Raw genomic sequence first — 20224 nt, 5'->3', positions numbered from 1 at the left:
CACTGCTACTACTTGCTAGCAGTTGACTAGTAGCGGTAGTTCTGAACGCTGTATGAGTAGACCAGCTGCTTTCTTAGTGTGAATGTTAGCATTGCGATTAACGCCCTCTCTCGGAGAAATGCTAGAAAGGAAAAACGGGTAGACAACTCCAAAGGCCAGACAACGACAAGGCTGAGAGAAACTTCGTACGTTTGCGGTATAGTAAAGGGTGGCTCATCGTCCCACCGAAACACTGGGTTCGCTAATTCCGTTAGTCCATGCCAACTTTTACCTTGATGGCCACTCACTAGGAAGACAGCATCATAGAACCTCTAAAATAACTCTTTCTACAACTTATTCAGCGTTCAAAATTGGAGATATAACGGCCCCGATGGATGAGTTCCTTGGCTGGGCGTGTCTCAATCCTCTGTAAAGGGTTGCGCATGTATGTCAGCCGGAGGCACAGACTTCGGGAACTAGGCTAGAATCCAAAATCTCCGCCAGCAAAAGTAGCCTGCCGCCACTTTGAGCGGAGAATTGCATATGCTGGTATTCGGCCGTCGAGATGCTCTGTCTGGCTTATTCCTTGCAATTGTGCATTACCCTGCTAGTATTACCAATCGTGTCTCTTCTCTATTCTTCATGCGGTGTCTCGTCACTCGCTAGCCCATGACCCAAATAAAATGAAGCGAGAAATAATGATGACGCCTGTATGGTCAGAGTTACGACGAATTCCGTAAACCCGCCAACACCCCAGGAGCTTTCCCATCAACCCTTACCTTGCTTTGCCTTGCCACAGTCCTGTCTTCTTTCAAGTGCTAACTTATTCTGTATCAAGGGTAACATTTTGGTCGACCTGCAGAAAGCAGTCATGCTGTCGCAAGCGACAGCCGACTTGTCTTTCCTCCCCTCCATGACAAGGATGGAAGCCGGGCCAGGGTATGGCGAGTCCACGAGATGATGTTGCATGTGGCACGTTCTCAAAAAAAAAAAAAAAAAAAAGTACATGAGGGTGAGCGAGCGGTAGTGCTACAAGCAATATGCGTATACTACGTACTTGCACATAGAGTAGCAGGGGAGGCAGGGCGTGTGCTGAGACATTTGCCCGAACCAGGGTCCCCCTAGTCGTCGATCAGAGTTGATAACCTGCCCCATCTCAAGGTGGATTTCACATGTCCTTGACCTAACTCCTCATACACGAGTAGCCAATATAGGTAAAGGTTGGAGAAGTACCGCCTGACCGAATAGATATGTACGTTTCTCTGCGGGTCAAATTAGCTGTGGATCTGTTGTCAAAACCATTTCTGCTGTAACGGGCTGTTGGTCGTCTCAGTATATATGGTAACCTGTCAAAAAGGGTTTTTTTTGCTTTGGCTCTAGTCCTGATGCTGCGGTCATTGGCCGAGAAAATGTCGCAAGAGCGTCTAGCCTGCTGCCCGGGGACATTAAAACTGGAGCCAGCATGTAAACTGTGTCCCTTATCAATGTACTTGAATGAGTATCATCATGTAGCAGTCGTTGCCGTGGATAGATGAAAAGTTCATGCTCACTGGTAGACCTGGCTCAAGATAAGCAATGATGATAAAAAACAAGGCCCGGCTTTGAGACTTCATAACCGTGCTCGTATCGGAGAGCAGCGGGCGCGCATAACCTAATCCTCGGGACCGAAAAACGTGGTTTTCGATGAACCCCACACCATACTTGTCAGAATGAAACACAGTGCCAGCGATTCCTATTCGAGCGTGCATGGAATAAGCCGTTGCGCAGAGGCCAAGCGGAAGCCAAGATGACAGGGAAGGAGGGGAAGGAGTAAAAAATAAAAGATGTTCGAGACGAATGTAACCCCAAAATATTCGTATGGCTCGACGCTTGATCAGCGTCTTGAGGCGACAGAGCCATGGACACCGTAACTGCTGAGTACTACCACCAACAGCATACCCCATAGCAAAGCGGGCCTGCTAGCAGTCGCGCAAACGAGTCCGGAATTGTACTAGAAAGAAGCCAAGTGACGCCAGCCGGACCTCTCCGCGATGAGTGATGGAGGCTGAGCCTGGTATAATGGGCTGTTGTTTATGCTTGTGGATCTGAGTTGCTAGCCCCCCAAGCGCAGTCAAAAAGAATGTTGTTGTGCTTGTTAAATTGTCTCAAGCGTGGAAAGCAAGGACAAAAGCCCCAGTCAACTATAATGGGCTTGGCTGTGCTGGTAAAGAGTGGGCATTGGAGCCTGTTGATTGGCCACTTAGTTGTTGGCTTTGAAAGTCTACTGTTTATGTGGTTTTGACAAGAGTGCTCGTAAGATGCATGAATCCTACACCCTGTAAGGTAATATTCGAAGTCAGAATTGACTCTGTCATGAGTCAGGATGAGCGTAACCACGGGCCGACAATGTTTGTGTCGCCTTGCACGGTGATAATCGAAGTCAACATTGACTCTGTCATGAGCCAGGATGGACGAAATAATCACCCAGCAGCACATGCAACTCGATTGATGGTTCAATGTCGACAAGAGGAGTAGGCTGGCCTCTCGGTGTTAAGTGGGCCGTAGTAGTATTTGATGTTGGCCTGGGAATTTCAACGGTGATGGGGGACTGGCTCGGCCAAGCCTGGATATGACGCTGCATCATGTAAAAGAATAGACTACAGTGGTTTATTTGCCACATTGAGTTTCGTCGGAGCGTGTTGGCTAAACCAAAAGACTATCTGCATAACGCCTTGGGTACATAGCATCAAGCATGCGTATTGGCATGACGACGTGCTGTCTTCCGCACTGGCCAAGCTGTTCTTTACAAGGCGTTTTTTTTGTGCCGATGGACATCACATTTGGCTCTAATGCATACCTTAGACTAAGCCCTGTTAATGGGCCAAGCTCTTTAGCCACCAAGCAATGGACTTTGAGAATTGACGAATCCATCTCGATCTTGCTTACTCTTGTCGTCATCTAGCGTCGGCACCTAGTCTGCCCTCTGGAGCTCGAACTGCTCGAAGCCGCCCGTACGAGCAGGCGAATGAAAGCCCAAGGATAACCAGGATGGGTTGATAACATCACTAGTAATAGTAGTTGTAGTACCAGCACCAGCACCACTAGCAGTATAGTAAGTAGATGCTAGCATGCGACAAGCATCAATCATTAGGAGGGGCGGCGAGAAGAAACGGGACTGGCGCTGAAGTCCCCAGCTCGGGCTTCTAAGAGGTCAGAAGGGGGAAACTTGTCTGTGGATTGTGAAAAAAGGGGGCCATCCGATGTGACGATGTCATCTTCCGATTGGGGGCCACGCGCAAAAGCCAGTCATCCGCTTGGAGCCGTTGATCAGAGGGCTATGGCTGGCGCCGCCTACAGTACCAACGATCTTTTGTCGTCTGCTCGGGCCCAATCTAAGGCGGGGAGCACGCTGGCGAGCTGTGTATCGCCTCGATTGGGTTGAATAGACGCCGACTCTAGGCTTGCCCCGACGCAGGGCTGACGGTGGCCGTGCAGTGTGGTGCGACTGCCAGAATCCTTCTCGATCGCGGCGTGTGATTGGCACTGGACCTGCACCCACAGGCAGAGCTGAATTCACTTGAAGTGGCCTTGTGCCTCGAATCGGCGGCTGCGTTCGCCGATGGGTCTGCAGATGGGGTTAGAATAGTACAAGTTGGGGAATTTTTAGAAGGGCAGAGTTCGCAGAGGGGGTCCCGACAAGGTGGCGCTGGTCTGTTTCGAGCAGATGGATCGTAACCTCGACCAATGACAGGTGCCGCGGCGAGCGAAAGGCGAGGAGCGAGAACCGCCATGGGGGCAATCAGATCAAAAAGGCAGAGAAGAAAGCCAAAGTAAAAATAAACAGCGGGAGATTGGCCTGTGGTGTTCTGGGTGACAGCGACAGTGACAGTGCGTCTCGCCTAGCCAAGATGCAGGCAAGGACGGATCGACCATTGGGGCAAGTACTGATGTAACTCTGTAACTCTGGCCTCGCGCTTGATACTGCCCAAAGCGGAAGGAATACGTATCTCGGGCCCTTAGAGCTGCCGCCCCCTTTGGGCAGTGTCCGAGCCCACATGTTCCGGTAGTCGTCCCGTTTCTTGGGCTCATCAAGATAAGTGTCCGATACCAAGGGGTGGTTGACCCGGCTGCATCGCGTCTGTTGGCGTGTTGTGCGCTTGCGAGCCGGGACTCGCTATTGGCTTGGATACGACGATGTTATGAAAGGCGAATTACCAGGTGTCGTCTGCTGGCGAGCTGAAGCGCCTGTTGACCAACCCTTTTTATTGGCTGGTTTACGAGGTGCGAATTACCTTTGCTATCAAGCATACCCAGGTAGTAGGTAGGCCTATACTGTAGGTAATACGGAGTAGATGCTGCCGCCATAGGGGAGTTTGCACTTGCTTACCTCAAAGTATACTGACCGAGAGCGAGAGGGCAGTTCATTGAGCCAAAGCAGGGTTGTATTCCCTCGGCGCAAAGCCGACATGCCCAGCCATCAAACGACGCCACAATTGTATTACTTTGTAGCGCAGTCAAGGGCTCCATGGAGCAGTACCTAATGCAGCGCCTCTACTGCAGCTTGTCTCTCCTCTTCTCTGCGTCTTGTCTCTTTGTTGACGCTTGGACCGTCAAAAGTGCCCAGGTGTCTTGCCTATTTTTTGTCTCTTCTATTTTGGCAGGATTCGGCCTATGGATAGTGGCTGTTTCTAGAAGCGGTGCGTCCCGAAGCCCATCGCTTCCGTAACACCAAGAGCTTGGAAGTGGGCGCAGCGTCAAGTGAGACATGCCTTGCGATCCTCACGCGGATGGTACAGGTACCCACACCAACTACACCGCGTCAGTAGTCGAGCTACCTCAGGTACCTGCTATGCCTGCACGGAGTTAGTTATACTGCGCATGCTCTGGTACTATCGCGAGCTCGGCTAGCGCCCTAGCTCTCTTTCCCCCACCCCCTTAGCCTCGCAGTTGGATGGATATACGAAGTACGAGCAACCACTCATGAGCACATGGGCTCTCCATACCGTACGGTACTGTACTCAGCCAACGCTGCTCTATGAGTGGTGCTGTACTATATGGAACTTGAATCCCTGCCCCTGCGTCTCGTCTGCCCGTCTGACCCTTCCAATCTGTATAGGCCTACCGGGCCCCTCCCGCGGCGAGTGGCGCTGGAAGCCCAGTCCCACCTATCGTGAAGCATAGATGAGCCAACATAGAGTCGCATCACCAGATTCCAGGCTTTGAAATACTATCCCCAAATCTCCCCAATTTCCCAGTGAAGACGGTAGAGTTCGCAATGTGTCAACAACTCAGTTCGCTCTTCTTAATTCCCATCGCCGACCCGACGCACAGCACCATTTACGTGAAGAGAGACAGACCAACAGCTCAAGAGTTGCCAATGCAGTGTCAAAAGGTGGGACCGTACGAGGTAGTCGTGCCAGGTAGGTATGCAATTTTCGTCCGGCTTACATACGAAGTAGGCCTATACGGAGCATAGATATGGTCTAATGCCAGTTGGAGTGCCCCCCAATTGATCCAAGTGATCTGCCGATCCTGACTCGGGGTGAGATATACTCCGTAAATGCTCCATCCCTGAGCCTTGGTATCCATGGGTTCGCCAGTGACTTTGCACAGTCATGTTGTTATTAGAAGTGGCGCATCATAGATGGTCGCGATGGATAGGATAGATCCGCAAGTCGACCAAAGGCGTGTGTGCTATCAGAACCTGCATTCTGCCCCCCGCTGGATAATATCTCCGACATCTTGTTTTCTTATGGCGGAAATACCCGCGTGGATACGTGTGCCAAGTAGGACCAAGTTGCAGCTGAATCGCCTCTGCAACGCATTCCCCTCGTATGCTGTGCCTCCATCGAGCCTTGCGCGAACTGCTTGCATGTACGAAGCGCTGCATGTACATGTAGAAGCAGTAGAATAGTATCTGCATTGACATAGAGCGCACATGCCAACTAGTGTACGAAGTAGTGCAGCGGCTATTGCCATGGCCATGGCCCCGTCGGCGAGCACCACCGTCTGGATGGGATGGCATCGTACTTGTGCCAGTGTCGATGCGCTGCTGCTCGCTCGGGCTCCATACGTGCATTCGGGCCCGCCCAACTTGGGCTGGCCTATCGCTCATGCAACAAACAGACGGCGACCAGGATGTGCTTTTGGATTGCGCTGAGCGGACTTCAACCCCGTGCCTTTGGGTGAGTGACAGACAGGCTGCAGGCCCTCCGAACAAGCACTGGTAGGGCTTGCCTGCCCATGTCCTCCCCCAACTCCAGCCTCCAACTGCAGCTCCAACTGCGACTCCAGCTCAAACTCCGCGCCTTTGAGTCACAGCCCGTCGACTTGACTTTGGACCCCTGTCGATGCGAGCAGCACGCTGCTGGGATCGCGGAACAGCGGACAGCCCAGATACCGACGCCCCAAGCTAGAGGCTCCCGAAGGTAACTGGCCCTGTCGCCAAACTCGATCCGGTCCTAACCCACGACGCCCAAGTCCGAAAGCAAAGTCTATGTAGCGCTGTGCGACGCGCCTATCCCAGGCCTCGCACAGGCACCAAGAAGCCGTTCCAATCAGGCACCGCGCAGGCATCTTGTAGGGCAGGCCTTGAAAGCCTAGCACTAAAGATGCCACAACGGCGCCGCCAAGCCGTCAGCGCGCCCACCACCCAATTTTCTTCATCACCAAACCAACATCCACAATGCAGATGAGCTGGACCCCACGCCGTCTAGCCGTCTACAGAGGGGCCCCAAGGCTCGGCGCCTATATCCCCACTCCCCGCCCACGCAGACGCCCCCAGAGCTCATCTGCAATCTACCTAGCGAGTGTCCCTCCAAACCAGGCAATGGTATGCGATATGCCAGCCCAGATGTCTGCATAGCCGCATATCGCGCCTTGGCCTGGCCCGGTAGCTCCCTGGCCCGCCGCGCTTGGTGCATACTAGCATGTACGACCAAGTACCGCCTCGCTACTTTGCATACGGCCTCAGGCGAGGAACTGCAGACCGGGACGCCCATGGCCTGCGCCCACGCCCATCCCATGTCCCATGCCACTCTTTCTGGCCTCACTCCTCCCTCTGCACTCCCTCCCCATCACCGTCCCTACACGCAAAGTCGTACCTTGCGTTCTGTTGACATCCCGGCAGCAGCACGCCTTGGAACTAGTTCGCTCAGCCATGAAGACGTACCTTGAATCTTGTCCGTCTGGATGGGTGCCAGGGCCCCTTCGTCATGCACAAGGGCCAACTGAGGACCGACCATCATCTCCACCCTTTCGTGCTGCCACTATGGCGCTTCGTTCATATAAGCCGTCGTCTGGACCTTGCTAGAATAACCATCGCCCGAGCCTCAGATCGTTTCTTCCAAAGATAGACTTCTTATTCGAGCCATCCTTAAACTCTCTCGTACCAGCACGACGAGAGACGCAGAGCTATAAGGAAGGCCCTTCTCCCTATTCTTCGTCCTTTTCTCGAGCATCTCAGCTTCCAAGACCGTCTCTGCTTCGGCTATTCGCGTCTTATCACTTGCCTGTCGATACCACCTCTTCTACTGTATGAAAACCCCCCTCCAAAACAATTCTCCATCGCTTATAAGGCGCCTCCCCCTCTCCTCTTCTCCCACTTGACCGACGTACTCACAATCGGCAAGGTCAGCAACTGAGTAAAACGCCTGCCTTCGGAGCCTTCTCCAATTCTAAGTGGGAGTCATCATATTCTCTCGTGCTTCCCACCCTCATTCTGCGTGTCCAGCCTACGCCACCGCAGCCTGCTGCTTATGTGAACACACCCAAAGCGTCTTCAGCCTTACTCTGTCTCACTTGAGTCCTGGCTTTATAAAACTGGGCCAATTCTCAGCTCGTCCTCTTTTTTCTCTCCTACCCACCTTCCAACCTTCTTCTTGTTTACTTGGGCAAGAAGATTCCTCCATAGCTCTCTTAGCCTCAGACTTGGACTATTATCTTATCTGCAAGCATGAGGTAGAATATTCATTATATCTCTTATTTATTGGGACTGAAACTGATCAAGTTTCTCAGTGCCGTTGCCATTCAGTTTGATCCGAGCTTCAGTATGGGATCTAGGACCCCATTTTCTTGGCAAGGTAAGATAGCTATAAGTGTTGGACTAAGACAGTCGGGGACGCACTCACTAACCCCGTCTCCCTCTTGTAGGAATGTTCGAATCTAGCAACTCTGTACCCGCTATGATGACACAAGAATTCTCGCCGATTCTCCCGCCTGTATCTGAATCCAGCGTCTCTCCTCAGAGTCTACCAAAGATGCTTCCTCCTAGCCCATCCAGGAGCATCCTCACCCCTGAGCAACGAGAACTGAAAAAGCAGCGAGACAGAGCTCGTAGGGGAGAGAGGATTACGACTCGAATCAGGGCCGGCAGCAGCAGCAGCAGCTCATACATGGGCTCGCCACCAATGACAATGTCGGATGTCACCAGTCCCATGCCTCTTCCTGTTTATACAACGGCTCCTCAGCCCATCTCCCTGCTGAGCGAGACAGCTCCCTCAATTCACGAGCCATCGTATCTCCCTCCTTTCAGCCCGCACTTGCAAGAGCCGGCATATGCTCCTTCATACCAACAGCCACTGTAAGTAGCAGTCTGACAAAAAAACATGCACTAGTTCTCTTTATCATGGTTGCTGACGTTTGACGCTAAACAGGCAATCAAACTACCCCATGTCCATGGAATACCCAGCCAACTACCCTTCATCAAGCCCATACAGGTATGCCCCATCATTGATACCAGTTAACCTTATGTAAGTTAGTTTTCTAACATATGCATGACAGCCTCTCCCACTCATCCATTCAGCCTGCGGGTCACGACAGCGGCATGATATACCGTATGCCCGCCATACAGGGAGGAAGCAGCGCTGGCAGCAACGGCAGTTCTACCAGCCAAGACAGCTCCGGCCACGTCCGCGTGGTGCAGAACCGCCCAAAGCCCCGCTGCTGGGAGCATGGCTGCAACGGCAGGCAGTTTTCGACCTTTAGCAACCTTCTCCGACACCAGCGAGAAAAGTCTGGCCAGGCAGCCAAGGCCACTTGCCCCAACTGCGGCGCTGAATTCACAAGAACTACGGCGCGAAACGGCCATCTTCTGCACGACAAGTGCAAGCAGCGACGGAACACTTAGAGAACTTTTATTTCAATAAAGCTTCGCATCGAATCCGGGATTTCATTCGCTATAACCTACGAGGAGGGAAGCGACTTGGTGTCGCTTCCCGTATTGAGAAGCTGCCATCTCATCCTAGATGAGTGGGGGTTTCTGGTGTCACGGCGATGATTCGCGGACATATCGTTGGTGATGGGGCCTCGAGACTGCGACTGCCCATTTATGCTTTTTATTTTTCTAATTCTTTTAACTTTCGGATTGCGGCTTTGTATAATATTGTTTATTCCCCCTACCAACTGTCGGGTATATCGTAAGGTGTTAACATGGATGGATTATGAATTACGGGTCAAAGTGTCGGGCAAACAGCGAGACCTTGGGACAATGATACCCAGGGTGTCTGAGAAACGGGATCATTTTTAGAGCACGCAAACTAGAGGGATATAGACGGGATGGATCTGTCCGCACCGTTGCGAAGGAACTTGGCTTTTTATGCGGATGCTATTTTCGTTTGTTTATTTCTTTTGTATCTTGATAACTATTTTTACCCAATCGCTCCGCCGATTTATGCCTCCTATAGGGTGGCGAATACGATGATACGATGGCATTGCTGAGCTAAGAGCACTTCTTGTACCTGTGTGTAATGTATGATTTCGGCTGTTCTCTGATCTATGCACTAGTGTCCAGATGCCAGTATAATGAAACTAGACTCTAAGAACAACGTTGCAACTTGGTTTGGAAGCAAGTGTTTGCGCGAAGTATACAGCCTATAATAACCAAAGTGCCCACCTAATGGACCCTAGCCCCTGCTCATATATAAGAAAGCGAAAAGAAAAAAAGATAGAAGAAAAATCCGGACATTATCCCTTATCTCCAATGCAATCTGGATATGCCCTGCACTCGCTATTTTCTGGCTATTATTAAGTCCGAGCCTCGCTCTCGCTACACTGCGCTAAGACTAAGGATAGAAGTCTCTTGTACCTTGTACCTGCCTAGTAAAACTCTAGTACCATTATTCGTAGGGCTTTCTCGGGTACGGTAAGCGCATGCCGCTCTTGCATCAACTACGCGTGAAACAGGTTCGAGAATGTCTTGGCTAAAATTGGGAATCCATTCAGAGGCGAAAATGTGCTCTGCTAGTGAATTACCAGGGATGGGGGATGGGGATGGGAGGGCGGGTATGGGATAAAAGGAATACTACGCTCCGAAACATAGAAAAGACTCCGAAGAAAAAAAGGAGAAGGATGCAGTTGACAGAACAAGAGATAGCCACGTGGTGTAATTTGATGTTTTTATTATTTGCTACCGTGAATTTTATGCTGGGTGGCATGGATGCGTCGTTTGGTTAGGCTGCTTATAGCAAAAGGGCGGTACGGGACCCATGCTCAAGTACCTTAAAAGACCTTGGCCCAGGCTAAAAGCGCCTCAGTGGTACCCGATGATGCCATTATACTTGTGGCTGGCGCCGGCACGCAGCTTAAAAGCACGTACCCGCCTAGCACGGGCATGGAGATGGGGAGGGACGGGAGCGAGCCTTGGGTGGTGTGGGTATCTTCTGGCCCTGTTGTGTGATTGGCACAGGTATACGATTTGTCCATTCATAGGGCCAGTCAAGGGCCAGTCAAGGGCCAGTCAAGGGCCAGTCAAGGGCCAGTCAAGGGCCAGTCATGATCTTCAGCCATCCACAGGCTAGGGCGTCCACAGGGCAGACTCTCGGGTTTAGCTCTGGAGACGCGACATAGCCTCGTTGTGAATAGGCGGTCTTGGGTCATGTAAGTGAAATTGCGTCCCTGGCCTGGCCCTCGCTGCTAAATAAAGAAAATAAAGCTCATCCATCGTGAATATGCATAGTCAGGAGATGACAGAGAGACCAATACTACGTAGTAGATGATTTACCAAGTGCTTGAGTTTAGCGGATATGCTTCCAAGGTTGCCAACTTAGCCTAAGGCACAGTGGTGGCGCCCGGCAGTTGCTTGAGTGCTCAGGCACTTGAACGCTATCTTGAGATGATAAGTCAGTATGGATCAGTCGTTGTTGCCGTTGTCTAATAGTCTAATAGTATGTTTCCCTAACTTGGTAAGATAAACAACCCGGCAAAGGGGAAGAATTGTTCAACCCACATCACGAGACGGTCAACATTGCCTGCGATGGCGGGACATGAAACGTCCTAGTAGTTGAACAAGGGAATTCAAGGTAGTTTCGGTGCGTGCCATGCAGTTGATACAGGCATCAAAGCTTGCTGAGGACATTTGTAATGCTCTTCTGGGTATTGCTACCTATACTATCTAGTACGGAGAACGTCTGTGCGTTCCATGATTTGCTTTTGAACAGGGGCCCATGACCATGTCCAAGCCGATGATTTCCTCAGAAGAGAAGAAAAAAAAAAAAGCATAGGGACCAGGCCATGGATTGAGACGTATAGATGGTACTGCAAATTCGCCTACAGTACCCAGAGCGATGAAGGCTGGTAGGGGTGGCAGTGGAAATCTGTAAGGACGTAAAAAAGGCCCTTGAAGATTAAGAAAAGCACAAGGGAAAAACGAGAGACAGGAAGGAGGGCGTGTCAACGGCAGGTGCCCGAGAAGGCCGGAAGAACGACTAGCGAACATTGCTAGGGTGGGGCACAGAGCATGTGCTCTTAATGAAGAGCCACGCCCCTGCAGCTGCATACCTCCTCCTTGGATAGAGGCACGTCTCGATATCGCTGTATCCCCTGGAAGGTTGCATAAGTGGGTGAACGTGGCTACTCCGCACCCGCCAGCCCTGTAGGGCTCCATTCGACACCCCTTCTTGACATTTTTCTCCTTCATGGCACTGCGACAAGGGAGAATCGCCACGAGAGCAGCAATGGCCAGGGTAGATCGCCTACGAGTGCCAACTCCGTCGGTATACCGTACTTGGATGACCACGTATATACATACGGCATTGGAGATGATGCTACGAACATTACGAGCCGCACTAAGTATACTGGTGCTGGGGGACCATGGTGTTTTTTCAAGATAGCTTGCACTGGACCCAGCAAGCGGTCCTGAAAGTGGGCCAATTGACGGAGTTATGCCCAGCATTCCAAATCGCTGGTTTCTGCTCCGTACGGAGCAGCCCAGTTCAAGTCAAGTTGCGCAGCTTGGTTACTTACCTTAACTAACCCTGCGCCAGATGTGCCGAGACAATAGAACGAAAAGAGCGAGACGTCGCGAGAAATGGTGCCGAATGATGGGACGAAAGATCGCGGCCTAGGTAGTATCCTGCCCATCAGTCTTTGCCACACCCATGGCTAGTTGAATAGTTTCAGCCAGCTTGTTTTTTTTCTTTTTGCTTTCAAACCCTCTTTCTGTCACTCTTGTTCTTTCAGCACTCCTGAAACCCCCTCCCCTCCTTTTCCTTTTCAACCAGAAAAAAACCAACAGGCATCTTGCCAAGCTAACCGCATATTACCTGGGCTTAGTTTACGGATTGCGCTCTAACCGCTCAGCAATAGCCATTAGACAGAGCAATTACTCGCCCCTCTCATTGCTCTTGCAGGTAGGGCTAGATGAGTCTTTTCCAAGCATATTGGGGGCCGTGTACTCTACTCACGAGTGGAGCATAACGTTCTGAGTGGGGTGAGACGTCGTGAGCAGAACGTGTGGCTTCACGCTAAGCAACAGGTCAGAAGCAAGCTTGGGAGGCAACCGAAGTGTCCTTTCCGAGAAAGCATTTGATTAACCTTGACAAGGGTGCGCTCGACAAGGGGCAAAGGAAGCAAGCGGCACGCACATAGTTTGAAAACATGAGAGCATCATATTATGGATCGCCACAACACCAACGTACTGCAACTATACAAGAATAGTACAATTTCGAAGCATAGCACACTATGCTACTCGGAGACAAAAAGACGCGAGCAGCGAACGCCAGATGAGAGTGCTTATGGAAGCGCCACTTGTGGTCCCGCTTTCAAGGCCGATAGCAGGCATCTGAACGAAACATTAAATTTTATTTGGCATCCCGGAGCTCAAGCTCTGTCCTAGGATACTGGACCTTTGGGTCACTCTGTTTGATGGGGGCCAGACCCCCGACATCACAACCAGGTCAGGGATGCACAATCAGGCACTACGGCTGTCGCTGGCCTGTCGCGCGACTGGGGCACTCACTTGTCGGTGGCTTCAAATTGGAGCGCGAACCACGAGCCACGAGCCGCGAACCGTGAGTGTGCTACGACTACCTAGCATTAGCAATACGGCTAGTAGCACCATCAGGCGTATCCTACTACCAATACGCACTCGCGCGTGCTCTTGCACGGGGCAGCACACACCCCGTCTTATCCCTGCATCCACTGCTACACAACAGCCATCAAGGGTTTCGGAGGGCACTTTTGGGTGAAATCCGGTACGTACCTCCTTTCTGCCTGCACGCGATAGCTGCCTACTACTATTACTAACCTATACTCGTACAAGTACAAACAGGTAGCCACCGAGGCTTGGGACGGCGGTACCCACCCAACAACCAAAAAGCTTACGATGGGCCACTCCCGGGCCCGAGAATGCTGACATCTCCGGCCGAAGGTGCCCCGAGACTGTCCCGAAAAGCGGATGGAGTAGGTACAGGTAGGTCCGGCACTCCGAACGAGAGCGAGCCTGTATTACGAATAACCCGTGTTTCTTACACTACTAGCGTGAGGAGAAGCAGCAGGCTTACCTCGCATATCTCGCGTTGATGCATAATACGGCCTGTCGCAACTTGGAGGCGCTGTAAGTATAGCAGCGATCGCAGCAAGGAAGCTCGTCAGCGCCTCTCCTTTGTTTTTTTTTGTCCCGCAGTGCCGGGGTGAGCCATACGCTTCTTACCTTCATTTATCTTTTCTTACTTTCTCTATTATTTTATACCCTTTCTGAATAATGACTCACTAATAGGGGATAGCTAAGTCTTGGCATTTAGTCGGCTATGGTCAAACATCTGTCCGTCGGCTCCTGGATGCCGGGCTTCGCTTTCCCTATACTTTCTCTTGCCATCTCAACATCCTATTAATCAGCTTACAAGCATCGTTGTTGCGAATGCCGTGTTTGCCTATGCCATGGCCCATCTCATCTGATCTCTTTAAATGGATACTACGCACTAGTACGTGGGCTACAAGCGTACGCTTCCATGGGTGCAGACAAGCATCATTCATGGCCAGAGGCTGAGTAGATGGTTAAACTGGTAAATTGATGAGGGAACAAGGATCCTTGACAAACCCCAAGTTAACGTACCATATGAAGATGGCGGGTTCTTCATCGATTCGCCCAACTGTTGAGCTATACTCCCAGCGCGGGGATGTCTTTACCTTAACCTGTACACTCCCCTTTGCACATCTCCATCTAATTGTCAGCCCCCTTTCCTGCTGTGTTGCGTAGATACCTGTTCCTTCTTCTCCATGCCTCAGCATTGTATTCCGTATGCCATTGGCACGTGATAAATAGAAAAAAGTTAAAACTCGTACAAGGACAAAGTAGGCAGACAACGACAAAGTGCGTCTGCCTACTTGGGTAATAAATGCTGCACCCACGGCTTACTTAAATCGTGGTGGCTGACCTAAGTTCCCGACTGTCTGTTGGGGGGTGGCATGCAAAACGCACCGCCAATCTGTAGGGATGTGTCGCTTAGCGCACTTAAGCGCTGCATGTCGCTTACTGCAGCGGGACTGAGCCGCTGTCCGGGGCCTGGAGAGCCCCTTAGCTCAAAGAAATATGGCCTGATTTTAGCCGAGGCCTCGCTGCCTCTTGTCACCACCTTTCGGGCAAGCTACAGCACAAGCTCCTGGTGCTCGTATCTGGGGCCTTTGCTCCGTAAGTAGTACCTCCGTCACCCGGACTCCGTCGTCCCGTACCTTAGATGGACAAAGGTACACAGGGATGGGGCCATGCGCCGATCAGCCAACCACAGGCCACGCATCCACCCCCCGCAGCATCACCACATATAGCTTTGTTTATTGTGATATTTTCCTACCTCTTCCACCCCACTCGCCTATTTACGACGGCCAAGACAACCCCGAGAAGCAGCTTCTCCCTCGGGCAAAGACGGTCCATTTCACAGCCTGCTGGCTCTATTTGTTTGCTACCCAGGAAGTCTTCCGAGTGATGGCTGGCACGGGTTTGGCGGCAAATCTGAGCCTTGTCTGCTGACTCCGCCCGCAAGTTCCAGGCCGCGAAGCAAAGCACCGCATTGGTTGAACAGAGCCAGCAACTGTGTGCCTGTCTGTGCCTGTGCCTGTGCCTGTGCCTGTGCCTGTTCTCGAGCCTGGGGTTTCATGGTGTCGATCAATCATGGCCACTACCACTGCCGCTAGAGTCCGCGCTCGGAAACACAACATCTTTCGCTCCGTCTTCCCACCCGATTCCTCGCAGCCAGCTTCTCTAGCTTCAGCCGTCGGTGTAGCCGGTGAGCCAATCCCGAGCTCGTACGGTCCGGCGCCAGCATCGGCCTCGTCATCTTCTTCATCATCGCGTCCAAAAAGGCACGCCGCCGGCCACAGTTCTGGCGGTGCTCATGGTTCTGCAGCTGCCGCTGGTCGACGGACGCGTGGCAACCATTCTACGCAGCAGTCTTCCGCTACTTCTGCTGCTACTGATGTTCCTGGCGTGAGCGACCAATTACGGTGGGACCATGCCTGGCATGTAGTTACCTCACGTATTCAACTACCTACCTCTGTGACCGTCGAGGATTCCTTCGGCGCGGCCCCTGCCCCTGAATCGCAGGATCTCGATGTCACTTTCTACGATTCCCTATCCCTCGTCTTGGATCCTACTGCTACTGTGCCACAAGCTACTCACGTTGAGGATATCTTGTTATGGCATTCTCGACAAGCCCGTCAGCACTTCCTCCATCATGTGCTCCCTTTGCTTGCTGCATGTACCTCCAGCCATCAGGGGGGCCACTCTGAAGTTCTCCGCAGCATCATAAGCACCCTGGAGGCCGCACACAGGCAGTATCGATATGGCCTGACGCTCATCATTAGGGGTTTCCGCGATGACACGGCTGCTTCGGAGGCAGCCGTGGCCAAATTCAAACGAGACATGCACGCGATTGTTGGCAACTCATGGACTTCTGAGCTAATAACTGTCCTCCGCAGTGTTCTGCATCACAATTTGCGCATAATTCTTGGCTCTGGAAGTCGCGGCAGTGGCCTTGGGCCGGGATGGAGCCGTGGAGCCAATGTTCAAAAGGCACGTAGTGACCTTTTCGCGCTCCTTGAATCCTTGCAAAACGTCGGATTGGGCGGCGACAAGTTTCAAGTTCTCTTTGCTGAAATAATGGATGCCTGCATGCAAGACTTCATCAGGGATTCCTATAGCAAGGTTTGGAAGGTGTCGGATGGCCGACGTAATGCCCGGGCCATATCCGGCCCTCTTTGCCTAAATCATCTGCGAGAATGGGTTGAGAATCACTACAGTCGATTGGCGGTGGAAGTCCTCGCCCGTCTTGGCGGCCAAGTGGCCTGGAATGATGTAGAGCGGTGGAGAGACGTAGCTATCGGACGGCTTGCCACGTTGCGGATGCATGAGCTCTTTGACATTGTCCTCCACTGGCCGGATAGTAAAGGTGGCCTCGATGACTTGGCAGCCTCCGTGACTACACCCCAGCGGCGCCTTCATCTCACGGATGCCTTTTCGGCCTCTCTCCAGGCAAGACTGTTGCACCCCGGCCGCTCCACACTCGATATTTTGCAAACCTACATTTCCATGATCCGGACATTCCATGCCCTAGATCACTCCAAAGTCCTACTTGATAGAGTTGTGCCTGCGCTGAAACTATGCTTGTGGAATAGAGACGACGCCATTCGCATTGTTGTTACTGGATTGCTGGCTAATCCAAATACCGCAAATCCTGATGAGAATAAGGGAAAGTTGGTGGAGCTTGCTATCATTCTCAATGAAACTTCACAACAGCACCAAGGCCGCGCTGACGATGAAGATCTTGACTGGAATGACATGACCTGGGTCCCTGACCCCGTGGATGCCGGCGTCAACTACAAGCGGCCCAAGAACGAGGACATAATAGGCACGTTGATAAGCGCTCTCGGCTTACAGGATGTCTTCATCAAAGAGTTCCAGGCCATCGTTGCGGAGCGGCTGCTCTCCAAGCAGGCCGGCTTTCAACAAGAGATCAAAGTCCTCGGCCTGCTAAAGAAACGGTTTGGAGAGGCAGCTCTGCAGAACTGCGATGTGATGATACGTGACATTGTGGACTCCAAGCGCGTCGATACAGTCCTTCGGCGGAACTTGAAGAACGATGGTGAACTGGAAGCAAACCCGCTCTCATACCATTCAAAGATTCTGTCTCGTCTCTTTTGGCCCAGTTTACCAAAGGATCCGTTTACCATTCCCGCGCCGGTTGTGGAAGTCCAGAAGAAGTACGAAAAGGGCTTTGAGCAACTCAAGTCTTCGCGGAAGCTCAACTGGCTTGACCACCTGGGGTCTGCAACGGTCAGGCTAGACTTTGATGATAGATTCGTCGAGTTGGACTGCAAGACGTACGAGGCGGCTGTAATTTACGAGTTTCAGAATGACGACGATGGTTCAGGAGCTGCTGGCCCGGCCCAGCGGACCTTTAATGAACTGTGGGAGAAGCTCATGATTGATGAAGATCTTTTAGAGAGCGCTCTCAAATTCTGGATGGCGCAGCGAGTTCTGCGCGATATCGGAAGCAAGACGTACGCCGTACTGGAGACGCTTGTTGAGAGCGAGCAGAAAGATGACGACTTGATGGAGGATGAAGACGCTCCGGACCTCGAGATGCACAACAACGATCAACCATCGCCGAAGAAAACGAGGGGCATGGATACAAAGGAGAGAGAGCAGAGGATCGTCTACTGGCAATTCATCGTCGGCATGTTGACCAATTCGAGCCCGGCAATGCCCCTTGGACAGATTGCAATGATGATGAAAATGCTCATTGCCGACGGATGTCCTTGGAGTAACGAAGAACTACAAGAATTTCTGGCCGAAAAGATTATAGGGGGGGAGCTGGAGCTTGTGGGAGGAAAATATCGACTGCCAAAGAAAATTTGAGCAATCTTTTTTTTTTTCCTTCTTTTTTTACGCAGCCTTTGAGAGAGGGCGACGGGCCACATGCGACATTATGTATATCTCAGCATTGGAAACTTTTGCAATTATATGATACAGCTGGCTGAGTTGTCACCTGCAGTCACTTCGGACAATCGAATCACTAGAACAGCCGGATTCACATTCACTCGAAAATGAAAGCGACAAACACAAGCCGATTTACAAAATACACATTTACTCCTTGCTCTTCTATTTTTCCGGAGGGGCAATTTAACGAAACAAGCCGAACCAATAAATAGTCTTGGCCACTAGGTATGAAGAGAGAGAGAAAGAGGAACTGAGGCTAGCTGCTGCAGTCATGCTGCAACGTTTGCTGTGTGAGAGAGGTGGCGAAATGCGGTTGGGTTTCGGTACGGGTTTTGGTACCGGAAGCAAAACAGCCAAGCGATGCAACAAGGCCATGTGCATCAAGGGGGACGACGGCCTTTTCTCCACAGCAACAATTTGCCCAGTGCAAAAACCATTCCTGACAAAATGTGCGATTGCAGCCTTGATTGATTCATTGGCTTAGGTGATGCAACAATTTATCATGGAGAGGGAACACGGTCTCGGCTCAGCATACAACATACCAGCGAGAGGACTCGCCAGATACCATACATAGATAATAAAGAATGACTCACGTCAAGCATGACACCGCTGCCAAATCACTAATTCAACGGCCAACCGTGCATGTGCATTTACCTACCTATGCTAGGGGCGTTTTCAGTCAATATTTGGTGTATTAGCCAATCGCTAGTGTCGTGGCGACAATAAATGAATACGGGGTACGACTTGGGTTGGAGCGGCCTCAAGAATAGCATACGGCGCGAGCCTTTTCACTAGCGAAAATCAAGCAAAGAAGACGCTTTAGAGCAGCCTGCAGTTAAATCTACTCTGTATCATGCCTGGTCCTAGCAGAGAGCGAAACGAGTGAGAGGGGTATATGTCCGTATCTAGCTCTGGCCCGAGATTCCTTCAGATACGAGGTTGGCTCAATTAGGTACTTCTACAGCTCATAACTCTCTTTGGCACGCTTGTTAGTAGTAAGCAATGGATAATACTAGAGTACAGTCGTTAGAATAGGTCTAAGTTAAAATATGTTCAGTAAGAGGGATATTGCCAAGTTAATTAAAAAAAAAAAAAAAAAAAAAAAAAAAAGTCACGAGCCACTTGGGAAAGAATGTCCAGCGACTGTGATTTGGGCAAATATTGGTGCAAGGGTGGGAAGAACAAGAAAATCAAATATTAGCGCAGAAGCCGCCTGGTCGATAACCAGCGCAGCAACGGCGGGGATCTTGTGATTCAAGGTTCCAGTTTCGGGGTTGGACAAAGACAGGGCTCGGATACAAACGCAGCCGAGAGAGAAAAAGGAAGTCGATCAACAGAAGACTCGAGTCTTTTTTTTTTTTCTTTTTTTTTTTTTTCGCTCATCCCCTCCTCCCCTTATTCTTCCTATCACGCCCTTGCAAAAATTAGCCGTAGTAGTGAAAGTAGTATCTGCTCCGTAACTTCAACAGCTGAGACACGATGGTACGGCATCAAGGAAGCAGAGCCTAGTGAGGTAGGGGCGCCGGACAAGGTGGGTGACAGGTCAGACGGCCGGCCGCATACAAAGAGAATGGTCAGAGTCGACGAGCCAGCCATACATAAAGATAGCACGGTGGAGGGATGCCGTGATGGAGCGTCACTGCTTTGCTTTGCTTAGGTCCAGCATGTTGGGTTGGTCGCCTTGGGTTGGTCGCCATAATTCGTTCCCACGTTCGATGTGACGAATATTCGGTTTGCCGATGCAAAAAGGCCACGAGGAATGCTGCTCGGCTTTATGTACCATGGATCAAGCAGGAGAGGGGCCGTTTTCGGTGTTGCGTGAGCCAGGCCCTTCACATGGTCGCGTAATGACTAGATGGTAGATTCCAATGCATTAGGCGAAAAAGCTACTCACTCCTTGGCCATTGCTAGCCAGCGAGGGGCTCGGTTTTTGAAGAGCTGATGCGCCTCCGCAAAACATGGCTTGCCCCTCCTTATTCACCACAAAGCATCATCCCTACAACATAATACCCCTCACGGCCATGACGGAGACCCCTCCCCAGCGGCTGCATAGATAAT

The 20224-nt window shown here is 51.4% G+C and overlaps 5 protein-coding genes across 5 annotated transcripts; 2 read left to right on the top strand and 3 right to left on the bottom strand.

Moving 5' to 3' along the window:
- Positions 1 to 1963: 1963 nt before the first annotated feature.
- GGI43DRAFT_263683 (uncharacterized protein) lies at positions 1964 to 2653 on the bottom strand. Its single transcript, XM_083201008.1, has one exon. It carries the CDS (start codon positions 2452 to 2454, stop codon positions 2050 to 2052), a length of 405 nt encoding a protein of 134 aa, XP_083055956.1. The 5' UTR covers positions 2455 to 2653; the 3' UTR covers positions 1964 to 2049.
- A 760-nt stretch (positions 2654 to 3413) lies between these two features.
- GGI43DRAFT_388272 (uncharacterized protein) lies at positions 3414 to 3749 on the bottom strand (the record flags this gene model as incomplete). The annotated part of the gene is made up of 2 exons (XM_083204044.1): positions 3414 to 3583; positions 3656 to 3749. 2 exons carry the CDS (start codon positions 3747 to 3749, stop codon positions 3414 to 3416), a joined length of 264 nt encoding a protein of 87 aa, XP_083055955.1.
- A 3871-nt stretch (positions 3750 to 7620) lies between these two features.
- Positions 7621 to 9171, top strand: GGI43DRAFT_263603 (uncharacterized protein). Its single transcript, XM_083201007.1, has 4 exons — positions 7621 to 8039; positions 8110 to 8539; positions 8613 to 8675; positions 8740 to 9171. Exons 1-4 carry the CDS (start codon positions 8009 to 8011, stop codon positions 9083 to 9085), a joined length of 870 nt encoding a protein of 289 aa, XP_083055954.1. The 5' UTR covers positions 7621 to 8008; the 3' UTR covers positions 9086 to 9171.
- Positions 9172 to 10990: 1819 nt separating this feature from the next.
- On the bottom strand, positions 10991 to 12571 carry GGI43DRAFT_263588 (uncharacterized protein). Its single transcript, XM_083201006.1, has 2 exons — positions 11183 to 12571; positions 10991 to 11062 (listed from the first exon to the last, which is right to left on the bottom strand). Exon 1 carries the CDS (start codon positions 12125 to 12127, stop codon positions 11348 to 11350), a length of 780 nt encoding a protein of 259 aa, XP_083055953.1. The 5' UTR covers positions 12128 to 12571; the 3' UTR covers positions 10991 to 11062; positions 11183 to 11347.
- A 2474-nt stretch (positions 12572 to 15045) lies between these two features.
- Positions 15046 to 18261, top strand: GGI43DRAFT_263029 (anaphase promoting complex subunit 2). Its single transcript, XM_083201005.1, has one exon. The coding sequence runs from the start codon at positions 15341 to 15343 to the stop codon at positions 18083 to 18085; it is 2745 nt and encodes a 914-aa protein (XP_083055952.1). The 5' UTR covers positions 15046 to 15340; the 3' UTR covers positions 18086 to 18261.
- The last annotated feature ends 1963 nt before the right edge of the window (positions 18262 to 20224 follow it).

This window comes from Trichoderma evansii, assembly GCF_050947405.1.
Source record: "Trichoderma evansii strain SZMC 28006 chromosome Unknown GGI43scaffold_30, whole genome shotgun sequence".
Taxonomy (NCBI): Eukaryota; Fungi; Ascomycota; class Sordariomycetes; order Hypocreales; family Hypocreaceae; genus Trichoderma; species Trichoderma evansii.
This window is presented reverse-complemented; position numbering and strand designations above follow the sequence as displayed.